Raw genomic sequence first — 17204 nt, forward strand, 5'->3', positions numbered from 1 at the left:
CAGTAATTGTTTTCCTATATTGGCAGACGAACATAACTTTTATATATGTTAATATTTAATCTCTCTGTACTAAATTAAGGTTCCCACAAATACTAATCACACTACTTTGAACTGAATTTCGGTCGCTAGAATATACCAAGTTACTATAATACAAGCAGCTGCATAGCGTGTAAATCGAACGTTCAGTTATCCCAGTCATTCCATAATTGCCTTCAATGTCGCTGCTAAAGTTTGCTCATTCCCCGAATAAGCTTCCAATAACTGCCGACGCTAATTAATAATGGAAAGACTTTTTATAAGACGGCGCCGCAGAAGTTTTACAAATTATCTAATTCAATACGCTGCCTCTAAACTTAGGCCGTTAATCACCAACTAACTGTGGGTGGGAACATGCACACCAGTGGGTTGATAATACAGTTATGAGTTACAGTTACACGCCTTCTAATCAATAATTGGTTGTAGGGGTAATAATGGGGTTGAATATTTTTAAAATCGCAAGGAAGCTAATTAGATTTGATCATATATATGATAATTGATAGAAGATTAACACAGCGTTCCAGATTGATCCAGGTAGCACATTGACCCGGTAGTTGCTTTGAAACGAAACATTTTATTTGCGATGACTTACAACTTGTACACCGATCAAATTTTCATAGAAGACACAATAGCAAAATATCTAGAAAGAAACATATGATAAAATGTCAATGAAATACATGTTAAAATTTTTGTCTTCGGTGTCAGAACGAAATACAATGAATTTACCTGGTGCAAAAGCTTTAAATTAAAACATATGAAACGAAAGCTGTTAAAGTCCTTCGTTCCGTATCACGTATAAGCTGACTTGATAAAAAATTTGGAAGACGAAGTTTAGCTGGGCGAGCTCGATTAGTCACCATTTGTCTGTCTGCTGCGCTATTTGCGTATCCCGAACCTTCAGTAATTCGATAAAATAATTGATAATTGTTTTATTATAGGTGGAAACTTTGATATGAATTACATAATTTTATAAATTTCTGGTTCTATTACTTAGACTATGTTTTGTATTCATCCGTAGAAACCGGTTAATAAGCATCAAGAAATCACTTGTTCTCCTACTGACATGGACAAACCTGAAGAATCTCCTAAAGATTTATTTATAAAAAAGCATTTTCGTGCAATAACCTTGGCGAAGAGAGAGCTGGTAGCGCGTGCCGCTGACCTGACTGCTCACTTATCACAAGCGTTCATTATTCAGTGGCAGCGATGGTTATGAGTCCGCCATTTGACGACCCCTCAGATATGAGACTTCTTTATTGGGGGCGATGACGGCTGCGGGTAATGCATTGAACAAAGCCTGGAATTACAGACCGTATAATAACGGGGACTTTATACCTTCTCGGCCACAGAACTTGTTAGCAAAAGCGCTTCTTTTAGTGATTCAAACAATGCACCTTGTGATCTAGTGGAGAGAATTACAGTATTCATGCATTGTGGTAATGGAGGAAGCTTAATGAATGTCTGGTCAATGCACAAATTGAATAAGAAGGCATGTTAGAATTTTTTTTCGAACAATGTACTTGTCACATTGGATAAGTTACATATAATTTCAACTTTTTTAACTTGCGACTGTAATTGCTTGCTCTAATGAAGTTTATTTTAAATGATTGAAATACTTTTTGTAGGGTTTCTTAACCGAAGGGTTTATTGTTTGTATACACCTTCTGAAGGGGGTTAATTTTATTTGTCAGTTTATGGTTCCCTGTAATTTGATTGATAACCTATTGGCTTAAAAAATGTAAGAAGAATTTACATTGTTTTGGTATTTCAATAAAATCACCAATTCAATAGATATTTAATTTTTTGCAGTAAAATAAAAATGAAGTTCTTTGCTCATAATATATATAATTAGTATTGATATTAAAAAACATGTAAAATTAATCATAAATCATATTCTGGCTTGGCACGTCACTCACCTGATGGATTTTTTCATCGGACGGCTAATGTTTTGAGCAGAAAACATTTTTATGTGCAGTGCCGAATTTTAGCCTTTGCAGTGAAACGCATAATTAAGTGCCAGAAACTACATAGGTACTATGGAATACATGGATGCCAGGGAATATATAGGCACCAGCAAATACGTTGGTGTGGGAAAAACATTGTTACCAGGAAATAAAAAGGTTCTCAATAATCCAGAACTGCCAAAGGCAAAAGAATATGTCGAAACTGTCTGGCTTCACGCTACGCAATTTGCATACAAGATACGTGGACCGACACAAAGCTCCCACAGCTTGTTAAACGTTAAAACATGGTCCTTTGTAAGCCATCAGTGGATCCAGCCTAGCCGTGGCCCGCGCTTTATTTGGTGCTATCCTATAAGGCTCTTCATCAACTGCCAGCCGCGGCCTTCAGCACAAAGGGATGTGATGCAGTGATTTTTTTATACCTATGCTAATTTATTCGATATTCTATCGTACGGCCATCAAGTACGTTAATTGTTAATATGAATTGCTATTCTTTTCAACCTATATATCTCGTTTACTAAATCGACTGTCGAATTCCTGTAAAACTGACCCAAGACAATTGACAGCTGACATCAGATCTATAAAACCCTTATCACTTGAACTATCCATTCACTCATGAAAACATATTCAGCAATTGGGTAACTTTGATTATAAACTCTGAACTTGATCAATGTTATTTGACTAGTTGAAAAATTCAATTCCTGTTCGTTAACATTTCCGGAATGCGACCACATGCAATATATTGCACCCGGTGTCGAGGTCAGAAAACATTCAATATTTTGGGTTTAATCCGTTGCAATATCCGAAGCATCTCCAATATACTGCAATTCGAAAGGATAAAGAAGCGGAAGATCAAGTAACGCAAAACTCCACAGTTCAGCCACACACGAAATTGTTACCAAAATACTTCAATAAAAACCAGAGCTCGGGTTAATGCAATGTTTCTTGGCCATCGACTCGTATTTGTGTACGTGAATTTAGGATGAAAATTTATTCTATTAATGGCAAATGTTTAATTTCAGTTCCCTCCAGTAATTGATGGTGTGTATTAATAAAGCATAGCATTAAAATCACTGCGGTACAAATGTTCGTTACTTCAACAGGAATTACAAGGAGCATACTGATTTTTTTTAGTTTATCAACATATATATTTATCATCGAAAGTATTTATTTACTCTTGTTGCTCGCGCATTTCAAGCCCTGAAATGTAGATTTTCGAATGCATGAAACGAAAGCTCCATTTCATTTGCACAGCAGCGTTATTTTTCACCTAGCAAATTTAAGTTTAAAGTTGAGGAATTGGAATTAATTGAAAGAGGCTGGTTAATTTTTACAGGCCTCATGTTCCAATACATATTTAAAATAATCAGTTCCGTTCAGTAAAATTAATTCATCTGACTATTTATGTCTAAGTAGTTCGTGAAACTAAGTGTACATTGTATTTTACTATAAATTTTACGGTAATCTGTGTCTGTGAGGATTTATCAATAAGAGCCGCCAATTTCCCAAATCAATCATTTCGGAAAGGAGGCGTAAAATTAGTTTGTCAAGTTCAAGCCGTGAAAGTTCCAATGTGTTTAATTTAAACTGGTAACAAAATTCTTTAAGCCATGTGAATTTTTCAAAACGATCTGAATTGCGATCTGTTTACAAATTTTATTATTTTTCAAGCCTTTTTAGCGCATTTTCTCATTTATGGAAAAAAATGTACTATTGTGCTCGCCATGTCCGTCCTTCTGTCTGTCTGTCTATCTGTCCGTCTGTCCGTCGGTGACCTCAAGTTTTCGTAGACGAGAAAATGGGCTCTGTGTCACTCACTGCAGTGAGTAATGAGTTATATTTTTTCTATTCGCATGATTTTTTTTAACCAGCGAGATTTTTTTAACTTCGTGATTTTAATTTTTCAGATACTGGGAAGACGACTCTAGGATGGGGATGCGTTCCAAGGCTGTGTGTAAAGATATTGCGAGACAACTCATCGAGGACCTGCCTGGCAGAAACATTAACGTAAGCTCTGAAATGCATTTACAAGAACAGTTTAGCCTTTTTTAACCAATATTTCACTCTGTACTAAGCGGTGGACAGACCGCTGATACAGAGAAAAGGCGAACATGTTTATTGCGGTTAGCTGTCATGATAATTTTGAGCTTCATTTCTTTTTTTATACATTTCACTATTATTATTATCATGAGTTCGACGAATTAGTGATTCTATTCAATGCGTGATTTTTCCAAGCAGTTTATTAGGACAAATTAAAACTAAACTATACATCACAATGTCTTTTTGTCATAAAAAGCTGTCTGTTTACATCTGTGTTCGGATAGAATCTGATGAGATTGTATTTGCTTACCTATTGTTCAGTGTCAATCTGGCGTCTCATTCTATCCACAATAATTATATTGAATAAAATGAGATGCCAGATTGAAACCGGACAATATTCACAAATGCTCAGAATATTTTAAGACATCAAATTTTGTTCGGTTGAATTCACGATTCTCCGTTTTTTTTTTTTTTATTATGGGCAAAATACGTGCTTTGGAATACAAGTATCTTAAATTTTCAAAAAAGTGGTTTACTCAAGTAATTAAAAGAAGTAACTTGCTATCTTTGCTCTCTAACTAATCAAGTCGACGATTATTTATGCTCTGTACGTATCAAAGAATAATTTTCGCGTTAAGAGCTTAATTTAGTGCGTCTAAAAATAATGACTTCCTCGATACTACTGCAAATCTGGCTACGATTGAATGTTAATGAGAAAAAGAAAGTTCTTTTAAGCATTCATTACTACATTTTCTGTAGAATCCAACGTTGCTTCATTCATTAAAGTTTAATCTAACACGAAAATAAGATGAGGTCTAGAACAGGATACGATTCTTTAACCAAAAAAAAAAAAAAAGGCAAAAACAGTCAAGCTAAGAGTGAACTTTTATTCTCAATTAAAAATTTGGTTTCATACTTTCAACACTTCGTAATCAAGTGATGTTTATTGTACAGCAATTGCTACCCGTTAATTAGCATGTAGGCTGACATGCTAAGTAATATCAGGTACAATGACTGTAATTGCGACGGCAAAAATCTTCACTATCAAAACCATAATGTTAACTGATTATACTGACTTAAAAGTGAAAGTTAACTCTGAGACTGATTTCTTATCACCATCGTTAATCTGAGATAACAATTCCAAGTGAGTAAACGATAGATGGAATGTCGATCCACAGATTTCAGAATTGATTCATGGACCAAATATTGATAGAATTTCTACAATTAAAATGACATGGATGATAACTTCAAAAACATTGCTCGGCTCATAACTATTAAGCGAACAAAGCATTAAGGGGACCGACCTAGCAAACGGAAAACTTCTACAGTTATTATCCGATTGTCATGAAACTTCACATACATACGTAAAATGTAAAAAAAAAAACATTTTGCTCCTATGAATTTTTCGAAAAAATTGATAGAAAACGTGAAATTCATAGAAAACGGCTAAAAAGGGGTACTTTAAAAATTGTCTATGCTCTAGGTGTTGCTAGGAGGTGGCAGACGCCATCTCCTGCCGGAGTCTGAGGCAGACAAGGAAGAGCGAGACCAGAGAGGCAGGCGATCAGATGGCCGCCATCTGATAGACGAGTGGGTGCACGACAAGAAGCAACGGAGCCTTCACGCTGAATACGTCTGGAACAAAGGGCAGTTCGATCAGATCGACCCCAGGAGGACGAATTACTTGCTAGGCAAGTGCGGGATACAGTATTTACTTGCTAGGCAAGTGCGGGATGCAGGACGAACAAAGCTGGGCCATTTTTAGCGCGTTTTCTCATTTATGGAAAAAATTAGATCAGTACTCACTGCAGTGAGTGACAGAGAGCGTATTTTCTCGTCCGTCCGTGACGTGAAGTCACGGACGGACAGTCTAGGACGTGAAGTCACGGACGGACAGTCTAGGACGGACGGACTTGACGCCATTGTGCTCGTCATGTCCGTCCGTCCGTAACGCCTGTCCGTCTGTCCGTCCGTCCGTAACGGACGGACGGAAGTGAGAAAATGTGCTCTCTGTCACTCACTGCAGTGAATACTGATCTAATTTCTTTAATTATTTGGTATGACACTGAATTAAAGTGAACAAACCGTCACCGAAGATTTCGACTTTTTAACAATGCAAGGGAAATGTTTTTCGTTATTTCACACTAAAAAAAAACACGATTGGCAATAATGGAATAAATGAGAGCGAATCGACAGGTTCAGAACTGAAACCATAATGTGTGGAAAATATAAGTCGCAAATTTCTATTATCGTAATATTTTTTTCCAACATAATGAATTATTCGTTCAAACACGAGATTTTGTTTAGTAATTATAACTTGGATCTTGAACCGCGACTCGGTGATTTGTGTGAGCAGTATATATCGACAGTATAAGATCCCTCGATGTTGACAAGGAACATCGTTGACAAACTGATATTTTATCCACAAAATTTGTTCCTCATGTGATTTTCTCACAACTGAATACTGAAAATATCCTATTAAATAAATAAAATTAAAATCCGCAAGAAATTAAATTAATTGAATCCGCATTCCGCCCACCACGCAGGCATTTTCGGCTACTCTCACTTGGACTTTGAAGTGGACCGCAACAAAGGGGCCGGCGGTGATCCTTCTATTGCTGAGATGACCATAAAAGCAATCCAAATCCTTCAGAAAAATAGCAAAGGATTTTTCCTCATGGTTGAAGGTAATGGCGGATTGTTGCTATCGTATTATTTCACAGTTTTTAGTGAGATGAATTTTGTCTTTAATGACCAGGTAATTGGATTACAGCATTGCCAAATCACAGTTCCTGTCAAGGCGTATAATGACAAGGAGAAGTTAAAGGTTTCTTACGGACGTAGACGAATAATTGAAGACAGGAATTAAATAATTAAAGAAAATACGTTTAGAATAGAGTCATTCAAGCCATTTTGAAGCTATGTGTTTCTTTTCTCCTCGAAACTCACCTACGAACATACGGAAACTCTCTTCTAACAGCAATTTTTCTGTCCCTGGGGGCGTTTTAATGCTGGTGCAGGCGGGCGCATCGACCACGCGCATCACCACAACAACGCTAGGCGCGCCCTGGAGGAGGTGGTCGCTCTGGACGACGCCGTGGCTGCGGCGCTGCAGTTCACCAGCGCCGCCGACACGCTGCTAGTTGTCACCGCTGATCACAGCCACGTCATGACGTTTGGTGGTGACAACACACCTCGCGGGACTCCTATTACTGGTTGGTGCTCGAACAGCATTAATGATTACGTATTGTTTGATGCAATCCAGCCTCATTACAGTCACGTCATCACATATGGTGGTGACAACACACCTCGAGGGACTCCTATTACTGGTTAGTTGTCGAACATCATTACTGATTATGTATATTGCTTAATGCAATCCCGCCTCATTACATGGTCATGCTATCACATTCGTAGTGACAACACACCTCGCGGGACTCCTATTACTGGTTTGTGTACGAACAGCATTCCTGCTTACGTCATCCATGATTGAATACTGCCTCATTACGCCTGATTAATTAGCTCAGTTAGTTACAATTTTGCTTCCTTCATCTCGTTAGTGACCTTGTTTGTGTGTATGTATTTATAGTGAATGGGTGATCACGCTCTGTTTATTGCGAAGGCACCTACATGATGAATAATTTCTTTAGTCAATGTTTCAGTCTGAGCATGTACGTAAATTTCAATTTGTTTTTGATATTTATTTTCACTTGATGTGATTTGAAGTGATGGTATTTGCTTCGAAGAGATATAATTTAAAATTATTTTGTTAGGCCATAGCCTTCTTTTGTTAACTTCCTTTTATCAAGATGTGAATTCACGACCCCAAATGCACGCTTCCTTAAACATTTTCTCTGCTTCTGCGTTAGAGACAACAACCGTTCCTCTCAAGCAGCAATTCCTAGTATTTAATAGATCCATGCTGATGTATCTCTGGTATGTGTATCGCCATGTGGTAAGTCATTCCATATGGTAGTTTCATCATGCCGAGTATAGCGAGTACCTGATGACTCTGGTAATCCCCTCGGACAGTCGGCAGATGGTCTCATGCATGTTTAATAGATGCTGCGGCCGCATCCTTATCAGATTAATAACGTATTGCGTCATCTTTCATTTAGTTATGTCATGAAGCGGTGCTTTTAAGCCTCTTAAATCAGAGCGAGATGAAGGCAGGGTTTGGGAAATACTGCCGGAATATGTGTTGTCTTGAATAAATTTGTACTAGAATTATAGTATCTATTGTATAAAGCGACACAGAAATCGAAAAATCTGTCCTACTGAGTCTTTTTTTTAAGTGGGAACGAACTCCCAACTTTAATAAGAGCAAATTGAGGATCTCTCCTGCAAAAAATGTATTCATTATTTTTCTGAAAATTTGTCAAAACGTGTTTTTTGTTAGGCTCCTTCAGGGAGCCAGCAATCTATTTGACAAGTTAATGAATTTAATTTCGTCTGAGTTATTTTCTTTTCCAATTTTAGGCATTACTCATGGTTTTATTTGATGAAGAATGTTAGGAATATATTTGCGTCAGCTCTCTAACATATAGAAAGTAGACATGAGATGCTTTGATGCATCGTATAATTTTATAGTTTATGTTGAGCGTGGACGATACTTAGGACTTTGAAAATATGAGGCTCTGTCTTCGTCTATCATGTGTGATAAAAATTAATTATTCATTAAATATATAGAACGTGTTGGGCCTTGAATTAAAGCGCAAAATGCGTGTCAGTGCTCTTCAGTAGAATGATTATGCATATTATCCAATGGAGGCGTTTTGGAACTTGATAGGTTTCAAGCTAAAGTTATATCACAAATAAATACATATTATCAGCTCGATGTTTTCTTTCGAATGGAATACTGTCTATGGCTCAGTCGATTCCTCAGTTCACGTATGATTTGAGAGACAAAATATAATAGATAATTTTATAACTCTGAAATTTACAAGAGATGAAGGTATAGGTTACTAAACTAAATAATGATGCGCAAAATTATACGCTCAGATTTCTTGATAATATTAAATCAGTTTGATAGGAAGTTACAAACAAGTGAAACGCCAATAAGTAAATATGAATAATGTTGGAAGTATAGGAAAGAAGCTAGAAAAACTTGGACTCGTGGACAAGAGATACAGTCCTAGGGATTGAAGTTTCAATAGATATAATGCTCTAATTTAATGGCAATATGGGGATGAATTTGTAATCTATTGCATTTGTAAGGAGGCACAAATGTGAGAAGGTTGTTTTTTTCCAAGATGCTCACCTGCCACGTGTAGGTGAACTAAATAGAAAAATTTCTGCATCAAATATTTCATGGAAATATGTGACATGAATTACGAAGTCTATTACAGAAACGTTGAAGAACAATTTACTAGATAAATAACTTAAATACTCGGTCTGTAATCCGCGGATTGATTGCTCTTGCGCTTGGAAATGATTGCAATCTTCAAGTACAGATAAGTTAAAACTTTTTACGACTCTGCTATTTTTGTAGGAGAAGCGACAATGCAATTTCCCGGACGGAATTATCTTTTTGCTTCTTCAAAAGACTCGCCTACATATCATAGCTACAATTGTTTCATACTCATTTCATATCATAGTTTCATACTGCACTAACGCAGCTTTGAATAACCGTGCACCTCTGTTTTGTTTCTGGTCAGGTTTTGACGCGAGTGTATCAGACTTGGATTACAAGCCGTACACGACGCTTCTGTACGGCAATGGACCCGGATATGCTCATGCTACACCGTCTGGCCGTCATAATATCACGGCTATAAATCCACAGGACGTCAATTTCGTACAGCAGGCGGCCGTACCTAGGAAGTGAGTGATGATCCGCCCTTGCAACAAAATTGCGGCATCTTTCAGAAATGCGTCTTGATAAATAACTTCTGCGCTGGCATGAAAGTGCCGAGCCCGCGGGCCTTTTGTGTGGACTATATTTCCAGGTGCGGTCTATGCGGTGGCTGACGCTTGCACTTAAATCATTGATTTTCCCCACCTTTGACTTGGAACTCGTTCGTTAAAATGATAAGCGAGCGAAGGAGAAAATTTATTTGGATGTTCACATCCTTTCCTCACATACAAGTAGGATGTAAGTTCAGAAAGTAAACTTTTATCTTCTGGTACCAGCATATTTAATAAAGAGGCGAATTGAAAAAATATATATTTATTCAACATGTTTGCAATTTATTTGTCTGCATTGCCATTGGTTTACCGATCAGAGAAATATATATTTGTTATGCAGACTATATCATTAGTAATCATTTGCGTAGGTATGAGAGTCACTCAATCGGTGAGCGTCCTCTATAATTATTTACCGGCTCGTCATTTAAATTAATGAATGATCAAATGTTTTTTTTATTGAATGGAGAATATTTTTGAAGTATACCGACTAGGAAAAATTTCTTTGTGTTGTTATCCGGTTATCGAAGTACATTTTCCAAAACACTATTCATTTCAGTTCTAGCTGTATATTTCTGGATCACAGTAGAATTATTAATTAACACGAAATATATTGAAGTTTAAATAATAATTAACTGTGTAAAATTTAAAAAAATTACATCAAAAATCACATCTTTATCTCAAGTGTCCACTGACAAACACAATACCTTGGTGACAGGTATGAGACCCACAGCGGAGAAGACGTGCCAGTGTACGCGACAGGCCCCGGCAGTTACCTGTTCTCAGGGACAGTGGAGCAAAGCTACATTCCTCACGCTATCGCTTACGCCAGCTGCATCTCGGACGACACTTCGCACTGTGAAAAACCGCCCAGCGACGACGCGTCCGCAGCCAAAAGCCCGCACACAAACATGGTCCCGAATTTCCCTCACGTTGCGCCAAGTTACCCTAACTTGGCACCGAACATTTATCACCCTGGTCGCTATCCCCACGCTCATGAATCGCCTGCGACTTTTCCTGTGGAGGAAAGAAAGTATTATGATTCCCACGTGAACCACCAGTACGGACCAGGGCAAGGACCTGATCCAAACTCTGGTAGAACTAATGGTTTCAACAGAGAATTTGGGTTCTGGAACGCAGCCGAGAGCCTCCGACCTCGTTCCTTGTTGTTGTCGGCAGTCTTTCTCTCGTTAATTTTACGTTGAGAATTTTGTGCGGCTGTTTAGTAGTGTACATATTTATTTTAATTATTTCATTTCAGTTCCAAGAGTTTGAGAAGAGAAACTAGCCAACTAATAAAATCTTCAAGTCCCTCGTCATAGTTTTAGCTGAATTTCGTGTGCCGGGTAGGTTAGTTATTGACAAGAATTTGTTGGAGTTTGAACGGTCGTTATTGTTGGGATAGCATATGAAAGTATAAGGAGGGTGATCACTCTATTGGATCATAATTATTTTTGTATTAATTACCCATAAAAATAAAAATGTACAGTTACTAATTGAATAAATATAATGTTATAGTTTGAATTTTATAGCTTGCTGCGTTCTATTGAAATAACAACTTCGTACGATATTTGGTTAATTATTAACTTTTAGGACAATGACTTAATATAATGCGCCAGGCTACAAGCGTAGCATACGATTTTTGGTTGTTAACCAGATTGTGATGAGGAGCTCAATTTTTAGGGATATCTGGTAATTATTCAGTTCAATTTCCAATTGTTGTGCATTATTCATAGTTGCAGCAATCACATTCAATTAAATAATTCGTCTTTTCTTATGATGATTGAAACAGAAGTTGAATCTATCGCGTACGGAATGTTACCTATAGCTTGTGGAATAAATGTTTATATATACATTGTATATTTTTCAAATAAAATCGAATAATTAAGATGACTATCGTAGAGTCAATATATTACAAATTTTTGGTTCTCTATGGAAGAATAAATTTCTTTTAAATATTTTGCTAGCCCGTTAGGTCCTGAATAAATCTAATACCGATTAGTGTTTGCGAGCATTTCTATTTTATAATAATAAGATATAATATTGCAAGATATTATTTAATTCATTTCATTAAGCTTAAATCGACTAATTGTTCAACCCTGCTTGGTTCTTCAGTTCAATTGTCACTCTAATAATAGAATATTTATTATTGCGCTTGATTGAACAAGGATAAGCAAGGAGTGGCATACATTTCCTCTTTATGATATATTTAGCTGTACCAAACACACGAGACTGCATTCATGGCATAATTAATGTCCTTCTTTCGTGGTACACGCATCTCTCAAGGAACAAATAACTTTGTTGTCATGCCATAAACGATAATAAAATGTGTGAATATTTATTTTGTCTGATCATGCTACGTATAGAACTTTTTGTGATTGGTTGATGATTGCCGCCCAGAGTTACTCACTCAATTTAATGAAGGATAATATCCATGAGGTCGTAAAGTCGTAAAATCGACGGAGTTTAGCTCGCCATTTGTCGTAACGTAAACCCAGGTTACCATCCACTGGCCGCACTGCCAAAAATAGTTGAAAGTTTTTAATGCTTTCATTAAATCGCTGAAGAATTTTCAAGCTAAACCCAATAATCACTGACGATATATCGGCCGTTACGTGTACTACCGCCGCTACGTGTACTTAGGACACTGCGTGTACTCGATCAGGCGGCTACGTGTACTCAGACCGCCACATGTACATATAGGACGCTAAATGTACAATTTATGATAATTGGCCCCTGGGAATAGAGCGCCGCTGTGTGTGCCGCTGTGTGTTCATGTGTTCCTACTTAAGTTGTATAATTTGAGAACTTTAGTGTCTCGTACTTTCTCAGGACTAATTTAGATTTTAGTTTTAGTTCATATTGAATTGTTATCAATAGAAGAAAGGATGAACACTGCAAAATGTTTTCATAATTTCTGAAGTGAGGTTTAGAAATCCTTAAAACTTTTTTTATCTTCATGTCACTTAATTGTTAATAATTTATTCGAAATCTCACCCATGCTTGAATCTTCAGTTCAAGATCAGCTTTAGATGTTCCAAATTTAAGTAATTCACTAAATTTTTGGTTTCAAAATTGAAGATTCTGGTTTAAGGGTATTTATTCCAAGTATTAATACCTGGTAACTTATTTAGTCTTGCAGTTTAGTACTGGTTTATGTGAACTCTTTGAATTAGAATGAAATAATCGAGAAATTAAGTTGTCAATGAATTTGTTAAATAATTTTTGTGGAAAATCCTGTCCATGTCAGTAATGTGGTGCGATGGAAACCTTCCTTATAAATATCAACCGAATATATTGTGAGTTTAAATGAGCCCTGCAAACTATACTTTCTTAAACTTTTCGCAGTCAACATTAAGCTCAGGAGAGGAAAGTTCCCATGCTTACAGTCTTTGGAAGTTGATGTGATGCCTAAGGCCTCTTTTAAATGCGAAATTAAAAATTTTTACAAGGTAGCTAATTAATAACACGATATGTTGCCTCAATTTTAATTTGAACACAATTGGCGATTTTCATTTATTATATTCGGACCACTATAGATATTGACAACTATCATCTATTACAAAATCTTTGTTGGTATCCTATTCGTGTTAGGCGATCTGTTAAGATTTCTACGCTGTTACAGTCATCGAATTTGCTGTTGTGCGTAAGAATTGCAATAAAACAAGATTGGAGGTAAATGGTTTCTTTGTCCAACCATCAGCATTTGTTTTGGGTTAAACTGGCCTAGAACGAAAATTTACCGTTTTATGGAATTGTCAAATTATGACCTTGGATATTTCAACGAAGCAGTTAAATTTCTTAATACTGGTGAGCAAGAAATTCATTCATATCGGAAACCTTGCATTTAATATGAATATTAGATGGCATTGTGACTATTTCTAACTATTCGACATCATAAACTGGATTTCTCTGCATTCTTTTCCTGTAGTATTTTTGTCAACATTAAATTAGTTCTGTTTCTTTTTTTTCTCAGTTTTTAATAGCACTCTGTTCAATTCTTAACATTTATAATTCACAGGGTGAATTTCTCTGCATCTTTATTATTTTATGGCACTGGGTTTTACTCTGGTCATGAATTTAAAGCAAAGGAAATATGTATGTTAAAGCACTTGAGAATATTTATTGAGAATGTTAAAATTAGGAAAGAACAATTCCCTAACAAAATTTAGAGCCGAGGGCGGCTCTGGATTAAGTAACGCCTAGGACTCGGGGAACATAGTCCACCAGCTTCTCTATGTCCGCTTTTTGGTCTACATTCCGGTCCCTGAATCAGCCAGCTAGTCGCAACTAGTCGCAACTAGTCTGATTGCGATCAGGTGGCCAACTGACCCAGAATAACTCTTACGCAAACATAGCAACTGAAACATAGCTGAAGCATACCCCGAATTTTGTTAGCGAAGGAGGACGTAAACACAATTCATACACTATCAATTTAAATTTCCGAAAATTTTCATCAAACTATAGAAATAAATTCATAACCGACAATTTTGTACTTTTTCAGACTGATGAATCAGTCATATACGTACATCGTTTAGCAAAATGTTCAGGCAAAGAACAGTAATTTCTGCATAAGGAACATAAGTTCTAATCATTCTATGATAGTATATATATTCCTCATCATTCATTGATAGTATATTTATTTAATATCATGTTATAATAGTATATTTATTTCTTATCATTTTATAATAGTATATTACTCTTCATATTTAGATTGCACATTTGTTTCTTATCATTCTATTATAGTATACTTATTTCTCATCATTCTTTGATAGTATATTTATTTCTCTTCATTCTATGATAGTAATTTCATTGCTCATCATTCTAGGGCACTGGTTAATTTTCAGCCATAATAAGGCACTGGGTCTGCATTTCAGTAATAGCAGACACTATCCTCTTTGTCACTGCCAAATAGTTTATTTATTTATAATTGGTAAAGGACATCATATTCTTATGCTTATTAAATCAAACAGGACCAAAATGGGCCACCCCCCGTACTCTGTCACCCAAAGGTCAGACAATTGCGAATAGATCGATGTAAGAAGCACGTATTATCGTGTCCGTCTGCCGTAACAATACATCGAGAACCATTGCCTAAGTTTACCAACAAAGTGCCCTCGTTTATTTTGCGTCAGATGACTTCTCTCTAACTCTTTGGCCATGGACGCGGCTGCTAGCTGCCCTTAATTACCGTTAGGTCTGTTCCAGGTTCCCAAAGTTGGAATGAGATGGGAATGTGGCGGTGGTATCGAGCAGCACAGTCGCGCGACTGCCTCACAAATCTTTAAGTTTCGAGGGAGATTTAAGGGTCAACTTAACAGGCAGTTACGACCTAACAGACGGTTTCTCAAGTTCCCCAACTGCTTGATGCATGCTGCAGAGGGCAACTGCCTGATGCATACTTCTTTAATGGAAGATTTGTAACATGGGCAAGTGACCTTCTAGAATATGGCATCCATGAGTTCCATAGATTATAGCGAGAACAAGATAAGTTTTAGTTCTTTCATGTATTACGCATATATCATTTTCTTAGAAATTTCTCAACTGCATACTGATTTCGACAACATACAGGAAATTAAATGGGCTTCAAACTTTGTAGTTCATCATTGGCAGGAGCGCTTGACAAGATGATCGGATTGTGGGACGTTCTCGATTCTTGTTAGCGGATCGGATTTGGTCGACCTCGAGCCCGGGCCTATATACTGGAGCCCAGGGGCCATAGTTTCAAAACTCGCTAAGTGTACGTAAGTACTTACGTTCTTTTTCTTATCTATGACTGGCGAATTTTGCTTGAAAGGCCGTCAATGATTGGCTGATGAACTTACGATATCTTAACTATTTTTAGCGCATTTTCTCATTTATGGAAAAAATGCACTATTGTTCTCGCCATGTCCGTCTGTGCGTCCGTCCGTCCGTCTGTCTGTCCGTCCGTGACTTCACGTTTTCGTTGACGAGAAAATGCGCTCTCTAGCTGTCACTCACTGCAGTGAGTACTGAGTTATATTTTTGAAAGTATGGCCCCAGGCCTACATGCATCAGTCCGGAATATGTAAAAGTTCCAAGTTTTTGGTCGTATCGACGGTGGCCGACGGTGGATGGCTGCCAGTTTCGCTATTCTCTAACGATTTCATTTTCGCCGCGTTCGAATGTACTTAAAATCGTCAACCATCTGTATTTTATGTTGAACAAAGGTGCTGCAGCATAAATCTTATACTATCACATATATTATAGGACAAAAATATTGCATGCAATCATGAACTAATCTAGACACAATTCATGCTTCAAAAATATCAGAGCATGAATCTCGCTCGTAACGGTGAAGAGGAGATTCAATATCGTTAATGATGGCATTGATTTAACTGTCACAGTAAAATCGTAGCTGAGATCTGAAAAGAGACTATAATTTTTGAAGCAGCGAGACGACACGCGTGAAGTTTGACTGCTAAGCTAGACATTCTTCTACAATGTCTCGCGACCGAATCGAACATAAGATGCCATTCAACCTTAGAAGAAGTATTCATTTCTGAACTTTTTAAAGATGCATGAAATAATATACACACTACGAAAAGTAATTGTGTGTATGATTTATCTCGATGCCAAGGAAAAAATTATATAAAATTTGCATCATTTCTATCTTTACGATATTCTTAGTGCTAAAAAGTTTGGTTGAATTGGAATTTCAAGTGAAAATTACCATCGCTCTTCACTTTTGGAATTCTGCATTTATTTCAACAAGGAAATGCACATTTCAGTGCACGGAAACACCAAATCAATTCCTTCTTGATTATTCATGCAAGTGTGTCCACCATGCTTAAAGTTTATTTTCACTGGAATAAATTCTGATGAATATCATTCCAGAAATTCGTTCCTCAAACCTCCAGCGCATTGTATATAAGTAACACTTTATAATTCGCATAACCTTTCACTCATGCAACCTTCAACTTTAAACAACCTGAATAATTTATTTGCCATCGGGCTTTTCGAAATGGACTGTGCTGAATTAAAAGTTCATCAGGGTTTCATGAAAAAAATTCTCATCAATCATGCGGCTCGCTGTCGTTTCCGTCACGGTTGCCATTGATCCATGGGGGTCGCATTAGCTGCAGTGTGGCCGGCTCATTTGCTGGCGCCCAGCAAACAAGCTTCTCGTGACTCGTGAAAAATTGTCGCATTCTGAGAGCAACTACCAGAGTGCTAACATGTACCTCGTCCAAGTTCAGACTACATTGTGCACTAACTCGAACTGTTTTACTACTCTTGAATAGC

General features: G+C 37.1%; 1 protein-coding gene across 1 annotated transcript in view; it reads left to right on the plus strand.

The window, feature by feature from the left end:
- LOC108675301 (alkaline phosphatase) overlaps window positions 1-13612 on the plus strand; it is a 33684-nt gene extending 20072 nt beyond the window's left edge. Inside the window, exons 6-11 of the mRNA XM_018163301.2 lie at window positions 3908-4007; window positions 5524-5731; window positions 6587-6727; window positions 7061-7255; window positions 9695-9857; window positions 10657-13612. Of these exons, the coding sequence (XP_018018790.1) occupies window positions 3908-4007; window positions 5524-5731; window positions 6587-6727; window positions 7061-7255; window positions 9695-9857; window positions 10657-11143 (1294 nt within the window). The 3' untranslated portion in view covers window positions 11144-13612. The remainder of the gene's footprint in view (window positions 1-3907; window positions 4008-5523; window positions 5732-6586; window positions 6728-7060; window positions 7256-9694; window positions 9858-10656) is intronic.
- Window positions 13613-17204: the final 3592 nt, after the last annotated feature.

This window comes from Hyalella azteca, unplaced genomic scaffold, assembly GCF_000764305.2.
Source record: "Hyalella azteca isolate HAZT.00-mixed unplaced genomic scaffold, Hazt_2.0.2 contig3326, whole genome shotgun sequence".
Lineage (NCBI taxonomy): Eukaryota > Metazoa > Arthropoda > Malacostraca > Amphipoda > Hyalellidae > Hyalella > Hyalella azteca.